This window comes from Balaenoptera borealis, assembly GCF_965194805.1.
Source record: "Balaenoptera borealis genome assembly, chromosome: 1".
In the NCBI taxonomy this organism is placed as follows: Eukaryota; Metazoa; Chordata; class Mammalia; order Artiodactyla; family Balaenopteridae; genus Balaenoptera; species Balaenoptera borealis.
Window position 1 is genome coordinate 156,586,301 of NC_138860.1, and position 11,831 is coordinate 156,598,131.

General features: G+C 49.7%; 1 protein-coding gene and 1 long non-coding RNA gene across 2 annotated transcripts; one reads left to right on the forward strand and one right to left on the reverse strand.

Annotated features, from left to right (window-relative positions):
• Positions 1 to 65: 65 nt before the first annotated feature.
• Positions 66 to 10,014, reverse strand: AKR1A1 (aldo-keto reductase family 1 member A1). The gene is made up of 9 exons (XM_082365156.1): positions 9,669 to 10,014; positions 4,930 to 5,019; positions 3,087 to 3,206; positions 2,764 to 2,915; positions 1,971 to 2,166; positions 1,443 to 1,642; positions 1,093 to 1,165; positions 860 to 946; positions 66 to 231 (listed from the first exon to the last, which is right to left on the reverse strand). The coding sequence occupies exons 1-9, from the start codon at positions 9,858 to 9,860 to the stop codon at positions 166 to 168; spliced, it is 1,176 nt and encodes a 391-aa protein (XP_082221282.1). The 5' UTR covers positions 9,861 to 10,014; the 3' UTR covers positions 66 to 165.
• Positions 9,892 to 11,463, forward strand: LOC309615857. Its single transcript, XR_014237105.1, has 4 exons — positions 9,892 to 10,021; positions 10,250 to 10,385; positions 10,589 to 10,730; positions 10,899 to 11,463. It is a non-coding gene; the product is annotated as an uncharacterized lncRNA (long non-coding RNA).
• Positions 11,464 to 11,831: the final 368 nt, after the last annotated feature.

Below are 11,831 nucleotides of genomic sequence, written 5' to 3' on the forward strand. Positions count from 1 at the left end.
CCCAGCATCCCTAAAAGAAACTGTTTCCATATCAGGTCTGACCAGACAAATAAGACAAACAAGTATCATGGATGGATGCTCCAATGGCTTTATTAACTCATTCTTTCTGGGGATGGCAGGATGTTATAGCTGGAGAGATGAAAAGGAAGCCAGGAAGCTGTGGTCTCAATATGGGTCATTGAAGGGGTACAGAGGGTGACCTGCATCTCTTGGGACCCTCTTCCCATCCACCTGGAAAGAGAGACAGATGACTCCATTAGTAGGAGCTGACATTCCAAAGACCCAGGACATCTTTTCCCAAGAATCTTACTCAACAGCCTTACCTGTGTACAGCACTATGACAGATGGCAGTGACTTAGGCTAGGGCCTCAGAGAATGCCACAGTACCAAGAGCATTCCAGCACCAAACCCACAGCCTGGTACGTGGCTGACCCTGCCCCTAAGAGTTTGCAGTCTCAGCTGGGATAAGGAACACTTTATTTCCCTATGTGCAACAGGGAAACCTCTAACAAGGTTGAGAATGTCCCATTTATATCATTTACTGAGTAATTGTTATGTGTCAGGAACTGGGATCTTTTTACACATAGGAAGCTGAAGGTTGGAGAAGTTAAATAACTTGTTCTAGGTTACAAGGTATCGAGATGCAGGACTGGAACTCACAGGCTACATGCCTTATCCCTCACCCAGACTACTTCCCGGAGCTCAGCAAAGAAAAAAGAGCCCATTGTGTCCAGGACAGCAATCCTACCAACAACAGCATCCTGCCAAGCCTGTGGCCAGCAAGGTTGAGGCCAGACTTAGGCCAGAATCCTGCCTCAAATCTCATATTCCCTGACTCTGGTGGGTGATACACACTCACCGTAAGCATGGGCACGATGAATCGCAAATTTTTATTCAGGGCATCCAGCTGCTTCATCTCCTCCAGGCTAAAAGTGAAGTCAAACACCTGGGGATGGGAGCGGGGGGTCAGGAAAGCCAGTTTTGCGAGTGGAAGTTGGGGTTCCAGAATAATGCCTTCTTAGCCAAACAGAGTCAGGGCCAGACTGTGTCCCAGTGGACTAAAGAAGACAGGACAGACACATCACCAAGTACCTGGATGTTCTGAAGGATATGGGAAGGTGTGACACTCTTGGGGATGCAGCTCACTTTCCGCTGGACCTGCCACCTGAGTGGGGGATTGAGGTATAGATGAGGAATCTATACTGGAGTCAGTACACATAAGCACTTTTTTTTTTTTTGGTCCTCCATGCAGCCTTCTCTGAGCCCCTGGAACCCCTGAGCCTCACTGGAATAGGGAACATGCCTCAGAGTGGCCTCTCCCCAGATGACACGGCAGGATTCTCAGCCTCATCCAGGCATTTGGATAAGGAACCCCTCAACCCTTGCCTCCCACCCCAGAAGCCTTCTCCCTAACCTGACTGTCTTTCCCCAAGATTGCGTACCTGAGCAAGATCTGAGCTGGAGAGCGGCCATGCTCTTCAGCCAGTGCCAGGACCACTGGCTCCTCAAGCAGGACAGGCTCAGCAGGATCACGCCAAGCACGATCAGAGGAGCCCAGAGGGCTATAAGCAGTCACCTCCAGGCCGCGTGCTTGGCAGTGGGCAATCAGCTCATTCTGAGCCAGGTATGGGTGGCATTCCACCTGGGCCAAGAAACAACCTATCATCATGAGGTGGCCATAGCCAGCTTGCTGGCCCCACCCAGACATGCACATCCTGACCAACCCTGCATCGCTGACCCCCCGCTTCCCCTCAACCTGCTTTTCTCACTCTCTAGACAGTTTTCCACTATTTCATTCTCTTCCCACACTTCAATGCCCTTCCTTAAGCAGAGGATTTCTGCACCGCACTTCTGACAACTTTCTAGCCGTCTCTCTGAAGTAGACCTATCATCTGCTCACTCATGCTCATTTACATACACACACACACACACACACTGCCCCCAAACCAACTGATCTTTGCTGTGTTCACCTGCAGGACAGCTGGGCGCACAGAGGCCACACTGAGCACATCATCGATCTGCCGACTGCTGAAGTTGGACAGGCCCAGTGCCCGCACCAGCCCCTTAGCCACCAGTGCCTCCAGAGCCTTCCAGGTCTCCTTGTAGTGGGTGGAGTCATAGCGTATAGTCCCATCAGCATTCTTAGGAAAGGGGTTGTCTCCCCGCCTGAGTGAAAGACAGTCCCCAAGGTGTGGGCACAAACGCCAGGCTCCTGCTTACCTGCCCGTCTAGCCGTGCTACATCCCATAATCCAAGCCCAGAAAGGGTAAAGGGCCAAGAATGAGAAACAAGCATGGTTTTTCACCTTTCCAAGTCATAACCCAAGTGTTAACTCTATATGGAATGCCCATCCCCCCCCCTTCTTCTTCCTAGACACATTATATCTCCTCTCCTCTGGAAAGTCTTCCTTAACTCCTTTCACCTCGGGGAGTTGCATGCCCCTGCAGCCTTCTTCAAGCACAGAGCACAGAGCTGATGGTCGGCTCCTCTCACACCCTCTGTGGGAGCTTACTCTACTGCAACCCCAGGGCCTAGGTCAGCAGAAGCTAGTACATTTCCCGAATGTACAAAGGCAGCAGGAGGGACCACCCATGTACACCCTAGGATACACACCATGTGAGGCTGCACCCCTTTTTTGTAGCTAAACTGTAGCAGAAAAGGCCGAGTGTTCCCCTCCTGTTCTGCTACTGTGATTTACAAAAAGTTACTAACATGACTCCGCCAACCCCCGATTCCCTGGATGAAGACCCTGGCAAGGCTCACTCAAAGGCATAAGGCCAGTGCATCAGGTACAGGTCCAAATACTCCAGCTGGAGGTCAGCGAGTGTCTTCCGGAGGGCAGGCTCCACATCCTCGGGGTGGTGCTTCGTGTTCCACAGCTTGGAAGTCACAAACAGCTCCTCCCGAGGCACCAACTAGTACAGGGGGCAGGGTCCATAGTTAGAAGAGCCAAGGGCACCCAATCTCACCCACCCTCACCTCTGGGAGAGGAATTAGAAGGAAGCTGATGCCAGATCCCTCTCGCCAGGCCTCAGCCCCAGCCTCTGAGTTTTCTCACCCCACCCCTCTGTAGCCCCAGTCCTCACCTTGCCAGGTCCCACATTCTCCTTCAGGGCCTCCCCAATCTCAGTCTCGTTGCCGTAGATAGCAGCACAGTCAATGTGGCGGTAGCCTATACTCAAGGCATACTTAATAACTGCTTTTACCTGCCAGGTGAGAAAAGCAGAAGTTTTAGCTCTGTTGGTCTGGACCAGAAACTGCCCTCCTGAGAGTCACTGATGCGGGGAGGGGGCAGGAATTTACCACTGCAGTCATCCATGCAGTGGAAATGAGAAGATGGCTCTAGTCTCGGGGACCAGAAGTCTCTTCAGAGTCCCCAAACCCTTTGTCCCCACCCCACTAACCTCCAAGGTTCCTTCCAAGCAATTTCAGCAGGGCCCAGCTAAAACAAACAATGTGTTCTCAGCTAGATGCTCAGAAGGTGGATGGATACATTGACAGAGGACAGAAGGCAGAAGTGTAGTCATGGAGACAGGTCCCCAGCCCTGGGGAGCTGGTTAGGGAAACATGATACACAGGTAAATAGTTCCCAGGGCAAGGCCACGTGGAGAGAGACCCTTGGGAAGCCATGTAGACCAAGAGAGCTCAGGCGAGCAGAAGAGGTGAGGGGGCAGAAAATGAAGGAAGGCAGAGAAGTGAGATGGAAGCTGGGCTCAGAGTCCCCCACCAGAAGAGAAGAAAGCAGACACCAAGGAGGAGGACAGGTCAGTCAATTTGTTAAAAACCAGACTAACATGGCATTAGGAGCAGAACTAAGGGTGCCAGGCCCCTGCCACTCAAGATCCCCATTTATGTGTAGCTCTTACAATCCAGACATATGCCTCTCACACCTGACCCTACTCCTGCTGCTCCATACCCTTCCCCATCCCCTCCATCCCTGCCCCCAATCTTGGCCCTGGCTCTGGCTGTCACCAACTGCCTTCATCTAGCTCCTGGACTCGTCCCAGTCCATGTAAGTGCCTGCCTACAGAACCAGGCTCCTAGGCAGCTGTAGGAAGGAAAGCAAAGGGAAAAAAGGCAGAGTTCATCCAGCCACACCACAAATCCCAGCCTAAATTCCAGAGAGAAGAGGCCATTCTCCTTGCCAGAGTCCCTCCCAAACTTCTCTAAACTCTGACTCAGATTCCAAGCACAGGGAACAAGCCCTGAGGAGATGCTCTACCCCAGGTGTAAGCTGAATCTCTCCCTGTGTCAATCTAGGAAAACAGGTCTCCGCTCCCAGGCTCCCTGGGCTGGAAGGGTCTACACCAGGGGTTGCTAAACTCTAGCAGTTTTCTTTTGTTTTTTTTCGGCCGTTGAGCTAAGAATGATTTTTATATTTTTAAATAGTTACATAAGTACATAATCACCTCCATTTTGCAAGTTGTCTAACAAAATCTAAATTATTAACCACCTCGTTCTTTAAGAAAAAGTTTGCTGACCTTCAGTCTAAACAGTTGACCTAGTTATTCTTTAAACCCTGATACCTGCTGTGTGCCTACCTCTGGCCTCAAGGAACCCAGCGTGGAACAGGAGACATGATCACAGCACAGGGTGATAAGTGGCATATTAGGGGTCAGCATAGGGTCAGGCACAGAGGGGTCCCATGTCTTCACAGCAGTGCAGATCCAGTCAGGGAAAGGGCTCCTTCCTACACTCTAGGCCGTGCTGGGCCCCTCAACCACTCCTCTGAATCAGCTGTGGAAGCCAAGTGCTCACTGCTGGTCCCTTCTTCCCTTGTTTCTTCCCACTGCCCTCCAGGCTCATCCCACCTGAGGTGAAGCATAGTGGGGGGGGACTGCTAGAAAAAACACAGACACCCTCTCCCGAATAGTGCCTTTTCCCGAGCAGAGGAGCAAGAAGCCCCCCTCCTAATCTCCCATCCCTCACCTGGCCAGGCTCACTCTTCCAGGTGCCCAGTCCAATCAGGGGCATCTTCTGTCCAGTGTGCAGGAGGATACAGGAAGCCGCCATTGTCCCCTGAAACACAGATGGGAAGAGAATGGTGTGGGGTCAGTGCTGCTGCTTGGGCCCACTGATCAAGACTCCTGTAAAGCAGGAAGTGGGCACAGGGGTGATAGGAGAAAAAACACAGAGTCATGTGTATATGCCTGTGAGCAGAGGCAGCTGAGACAAGGTGCCTGGAACCAAGCAAAGCCAGTAACTCCTGGACAAAAACTAACGGGACCACCAGCCTGGCTGCCCTTCCTTCCATCAGGCTAAAGTTCTGGTTAAAGAGCTCTAAAACCTAAAAACAAAAGCGAGGTGGCTTCCCAGAAGTACCCAGCCTTAACTACATGAGGTCTCAAACCAGTGTAAGACAGGCAAAGGCCTTTACGAGAAAAAGTGAGACCAGGTGACAGAACTGGCTCAGGAAAGGGTCCCTTTTCAAAGGATGAAATGAATGTTCCCAGGAGGTTGTCAGAACTACAAAGACTCTGAGTCCCTCTTACAGAGGTCTGATTGGCCATGCTACTAGGCCTGAGTGCAGTCTTACAAGGAAAGTATACTATTTTTTAGATAAAAAAACAGGCTCAGAGAGGTGAAATTATTTGCCCCAAATCAACAGCTAAGTGGCAGAGCCAACTATTCAAGGAGGAGCTGATGGAAAAGGCGGGAAAAGGCAAGTAAACACAGACCTATAAAATACATGTGCATGTACACTGTGCTACAGAAAAGCAAGTGACTTCTGTAGGGCAAGAACCAGGGAATAATGACACTGGCTTTTAAGAATGAGTTGGGACAGTCCCAAGAGCCAAGGGTAAAAGAGTCTTTCCAGGAAGAGGAACTAGACACAGGACTTCAATACAGCAGAAAGCAGTAAATTACAGATACATGAAAATTTCCAACTGATCGAAGCAGGTGGGTGATTGGAGCAACCCTGTTTGGAGAGACATGAAAATCAGAAGTCTCCAAATGGGGAACTTCCCTGGTGGCGCAGTGGTTAAGAATCCTCCTGCCAATGCAGGGTACAAGGTTTCGATCCCTGGCCCAGGAAGATCCCACATGCCACGGAGCAACTAAGCCCATGCACCACAACTACTAAGCCTGCATTCTAGAGCCCGCGAGCCACAACTACTTGAAGCCCGCATGCCTAGAGCCCATGCTCTGCAACAAGAGAAGCCACCGCAATGAGAAGCCCGCGCACCGCAAGCAGGAGTAGCCCCCGTTCGCCGCAACTAGAGAAAAGCCCGTGCGCAGCGACAAAAACCCAACTCAGCCAAAAATAAATAAATAAGTAAATAAACTTATTAAAAAAAAAAGAATATTATGGTAGAGCAGGTAATTGGACAAGTTGTAACTATAACCAACACACCAAAATTGTCTTTCCTAATACTTCTGACTCAGGAAGAATTTTATAGTCTAGCATAACCTTATGGAGACCACCCTTTCTGCTAAAACAAAAATAAACAAAAATGTTCAACCCGGGCAGCAAACCACGGACCACTGAAGGCAATACTCTTCATTACCAAACTTCCCAGGGGCACTAACCTGCCCAGGGATCAGGCAAACATGTCTGGACTTCACAGGAGGAACTAGCCTGCTAGCTGCTACCAGGGTCTGGGGCTGGTTTCCTGGGCTTGATCTTCAACCTATGACCTGTTGACCTCTCCCAGATTTACCAGAACACAAGGGATGGCTCTGAAATTACACCTGGGCTGAGAGTGTGAACAAAAACCTGGCCTCAGGGGAAAAGGAAGAAGAAACCTCATGCTTGCCTCTCCCTTTCTTTTGCTTGTGAAACTGAAAACCAAAAAGGCTAAGGCTTGAGGTGGCAGACTGGTCCCAAGACGTGCAGGTGCCCTGTGCCTATTCAGCAGTTCCCCCCTGAAGACTGGAGTGCTCAGCCTGCCACTGAAGACTGGTCTACAGCTCCCACTGCTCAGGCCACTGAGTGGGTAGGAACAACCACTGAGTGGGTAGGAACAACCACTGAGTGGTCTTAAGCTGTTCTTCCACAAACTCTTAAAATGGAAATAGGTTGACGGAAAATAAACAGTTTCTAAAAAAAAAAAAAAGGCTAAGGCTTGGAGGGGCAGGGATCATAGAGGTAGAAACGGCAAACACAGATCTGCAAAGAACAAGAGCTCCAAAGGACAGAACAGAAGGCAGAAGACAGATGTTTTCCTATAGGACAGGAAGTCATCCTCTACCAGCTCCTGACTTCCTCATCTTCTGCCTGGTGCAACAGCCTTTCAGCCAGCCCAACATTAAAAGGCTCTGAGCTTGTCAGCATCTGCCTAGCTGGACCTCTGGCAGAATTCAGAAACCCTCATGTTATCTTGGGAGAGGTTCTAGATGGAAAAGAGAGAAAAGCTGGGTGTGTGGGGAGAGGGGGGTGAGGGTAGTATCAGGATTCAGGTTTTATTATTCCCAGGTCAGTGCCTAGGTTCCTTCTCTCTGGGGCTCAGTCTTCCTTTCTCAGAGGAGGGCTCTAGAGCTGCCTTGATACAGGAAACTTGAAAACACAGGAAGAAGAGGAAGCAGTATTCATGTGAGTGTTCCCTGGCTGGATGGGCCTTTCCTCTCTGCTCCCCATAAATACTGATGTCCCTCAGGGTTCTATCCTCAATCCCTTCTCACTCCCTAGTCAAGCTCAAGTCTTCAGTGATCACCTTAATCACTAATTCTTCCCACCCCAGTTCTATATATTCACCTCCCTCTGGACATCTCCACCTGTATATCTTATGGGTAAGTGAGACTCAACATGTCCAAAAGTATACTTATCAAATCCAGCAACACAGCACAGATTTCAAGCTCCGGGGTGGCGCAGACCTGGGCTTGAATCTCAGCTCCCCCATTCTAAAGAGATTTTAAGCACTCTGCACAGTGCCTGACCATGTTCTTCTTTCTGTATACTCTATCTCACCAGGGACTCAAGGCCCTGGATGACAAGTGTTAAAGCAAACCAGACAACTTGTCTACAGTATAATCCATGGGGGTCTTAAAAAAGCCATCTAATGTATTTCAGTTTGTTTGAGGCATTTCTGACTATTATCAGATTAGGGTTTCGACAGGTGATGGGAGGCGGGGAGTTTATCTTCTTCTTCTGGTTTCGAAGAAGCCAGGACGGAAAGCCACCTTAAATATGTAGCAGTGGCCCATTTGGTCTATCTGGCTGCATGAAAAAATCCTGTAAATACTTGTAAATATTACGAAAGACACTGCTCTAAACTGTAATGTAAAACCTAAGATTGCAATAACACTTCCTGGACTTCTTGATGTATGTGAAAAGAATATATACTTCCTAAATCTTTATCCAGCCCATCCCTGTCCAACTCCAGGGCCACTGCTCTAGCCATGACCACCCCTCCCAGAACCAGGGATCTCTCTGCTTCCAGTGTGTCCCTCTCCCCACAAAGCAGTCCCCAAATCTGACCATGTGATTCCCAGGATCTCTTCCAGTAGATCTCTCCTACCCTCGGGATAATGTCCAGAACTCCCTGGTAATACCCTTTATAACCTGGCTCCCACCTCCCCCATCTCTCCACCTCTTCATTTCAGACTCCATATTCCAGACTTTGCAGAACCAACCACCATATTTGACTCCAGGCCTCTACACACTTTCCTTCCCCAAGTCCCACCCTTGCCTGGCTAACTGCAGGTCACCCTTGAGCTAGCAGTTTAAATTTCTGGCTCCTCCCCTGTCCTGACAGTTGTGCACATCACTGCATTTGTTTGTTCATTTTCCCTCACAAATCTTGGTACTCCTTGAGGTCAGGGCCTGTCATCCACCTAAACCTGTAGCTGCTAGAGTGCCTGCTCCCTCCCCCCACCCCACACACAGCGGCAAATGGGGGAGATCTTGTCAGCAGGAGGGGCATTTGATAAAGTCACTGCCTCCATCACCTTCTTCCTTTACTTCTTGGATAACCTGGAAAAAATCATCTCTGGAAAATAACAAAGCATTTTACCATCATCTTCGGTAAAAAGAAAAAAAAAAAAAAATCCTAGTGACTCCAGGAAGGATGATACTCGGATTGCTCTTGTATTACAGATAAGAAAACTGAGACCTTGGGAAAAGTAACAGGACTGATCAGAATCATCAAGACTCTTCTAAGGGAGGTCCTGCAGCCCAGAGTATGGACAGGCTGAAGGGAGAGTTAATTTATACTAACCCCATCCGGTGAAGGTTCAGATTCCAGTCTCACTTTAACAGAGCACTGGATCAACAGAAAAACATGCCCTGGCTTTCCCAAACCCAAGGCAGGTGCCTAAGCAAGCGAACCCACGCCCCTCCTGCCACTTATGAGAAGCGTCTCTGCAATTCCACATTAACGCCGGAGTTCCTGAAAAAATCGTGTTCGTGGGTAAACAAAAGGAAGATGGCAACCAAAACTTACTGACAGTATGTGCCGGGAGCTTTAAGAGCTTTATCTCACTTAACTCTTGTTACATACAGTCCTGATGTAGGAACTGATTTTACCGCTGAGAAAACTGAGATCCAGAGAAACTGAGAACTTATCCAAGATCACTCAGCGAATAAGAGGAAGCTCAAATCAGAAACCAAGTCGGGCCGCCTCCTCAGCATTTGCTCTTCGCTCTAACCCGGGGGCGGACACATCTGTAGTGAAGATTCGAGGCCATCTCCGCTACGACAAAGATGGGGCAGCAGAAGAGAAACTCACCTCGGCACGAGCACAGGACGTTAACAGGGATGTATGGCTTTTCAGCTCAGTCCTGTGCCCTGCTAGCGACCCAATGGGCCTCAGCTCCCGGGATTGGTGGGCAGCAAGAAACTGGCCTGAGACTGGAGACAGGGACTTAAGTCTGGCGGTGATGAGGAAGCTCCTCCCAGAGGAGGGGCTGGGGCCGGGCATTCAACATCACGCGCAGTGGTGGACCCCGCCCCTGTCCCCAGAAACAAGCTGGGGAGTGGATGCCTGAGCTGGGAGGCTGCACCATCCCTTCCTCAGGATGCTGGTGGGTGGATTGGCGGAGTTTGGGCACACTCCACAGCGCGAATTTGGAGAACTCCCGGGTGAGTGAAGCCTGCGCCAACTGCCAACTAAGCGGCCCCGGAGGCGGGGCCAGGGGGCGCCTCTGCCTGGCCCATATTGCACTGCGCGCCGCCGCCAGGCCGCTCTGGGCAACTTCTGCTCGTTCTGCTGCCAGAGGGAGGAGAGCTCGGCTGCCTCGTGGCGGCTTCTTCTGCAGTCGGCTCCCCCTAAGGACTACAGGCACCGCTCTGATCTATTCTCTTCCTTAGAGCCGGGTTGGCCAAGTTCCCTGAAAACACCTAAGCTGGTCCCATTATTTGGTCAGGCAAACTGAGGTCCAGAGAAGAGCCGCAACACAGAGGTTGACAGTAACAGGGAAGACCTTGGGACTACAGGCTTCAAGAGGTAAAAGTTAGTGCTCTCTGTATCCGGACTGTGGACCCTGGCAGCGCATTTATGTTTTATGTATATTTAGGCTTTATAAACATTAATTTATTGAGTCTTCACAACAATCCTGGAAGGGGAATGTTCTTTTTTATTTTATTTACTGCAAGCCTTTTTATTGAAGTATAACATACTGGTAAATGGAATATTGCCTGCCATATCAGGAAACAAAGGATGTAACAGTCATCAGCGATTGAAGCCGTGCAGCCACCACTGAAGGTGAGCTGGTGAGCCCTAAGGGAATTTAGGAAGGAAACAAAGAATACCTGCCATCTAGCAGCCATCAGACTGCAGCCACTCCCTAAGGTGAGCCCTGATTTCAAGATAGGAAAACACTGGATACTGGCCCCAGATAGCTAAGGTGCATAGCAAAGGCATGATTTCAGTGAGCCCAGACTCTTTCTTGCATCTTCCCATGCATAGAAAAGCGCTAAATTCCTTAATTTGGGATTTCTGGTTTTCTTTAATTAACAGTAATCTTAGGGGGCTTCCCTGGTGGCGCAGTGGTTGAGAGTCTGCCTGCCAATGCTAGGGGACACGGGTTCGATCCCTGGTCGGGGAGGATCCCACATGCAGCGGAGCAACTAAGCCCGTGAGCCACAGCTACTGAGCCTGCGCGTCTGGAGCCCGTGCTCCGCAACGGGAGAGGCCGCGACAGTGAGAGGCCCGCGCACCGCTATGAAGAGTGGCCCCCGCTCGCCGCAACTGGAGAAAGCTCTCGCACAGAAACGAAGACCCAACACAGTCAAAATTAAATTAAAAAAAAAAAATTCTATGAGAACAAAGTTTTTTTAAAAAAAAAAAAAAACAGTAATCTTAACAGTAATCTCCAACTACCTGCCCTTTGTTGCAAAACTCCTATATATCCTAGCTCCCCCCTCGCCTCCTTGGAGCAGTTCTCTCAGTGTTACTTGAGAAGCTGCCTTCTGGGCTTGAAATCCTAAAAATTGCCACCAAATAAAACATAACTCTCAACTTTTAGTTTGTGAATATTTTTTTTAATCGACAATACAGACAGAACAATGCACAAATTTTTTTTTTTTTTAAATTATGTATGTATGTATGTATGTATTTATTTATTTATTTATTTATGGCTGTGTTGGGTCTTCGTTTCTGTGTGAGGGCTTTCTCTAGTTGTGGCAAGCGGGGGCCACTCTTCATCGCGGTGCGCGGGCCTCTCACTATCGTGGCCTCTTTTGTTGCGGAGCACAGGCTCCAGATGCGCAGGCTCAGTAATTGTGGCTCACGGGCCTAGTTGCTCCGCGGCATGTGGGATCTTCCCAGACCAGGGCTCGAACCCGTGTCCCCTGCATTGGCAGGCAGATTCTCAACCACTGCGCCACCAGGGAAGCCCCAATGCACAAATCTTAAACGTACAACTCTGTGATTTTTTTTTTCAACATAACC

Bases quoted from the DNA above. Each gene is read 5' to 3' on its own strand.
- AKR1A1 (XM_082365156.1), bottom strand. From the start codon at position 9,860: ATGCCCGGCCCCAGCCCCTCCTCTGGGAGGAGCTTCCTCATCACCGCC. The intron at 5,020-9,668 runs GTGAGTTTCTCT...TCTGTGTTTCAG, and splicing joins CGTCCTGTGCTCGTGCCGAG to GGGACAATGGCGGCTTCCTG. The intron at 1,643-1,970 runs GTGAACACAGCA...TTCTTGGCCCAG, and splicing joins TGCGCCCAGCTGTCCTGCAG to GTGGAATGCCACCCATACCT.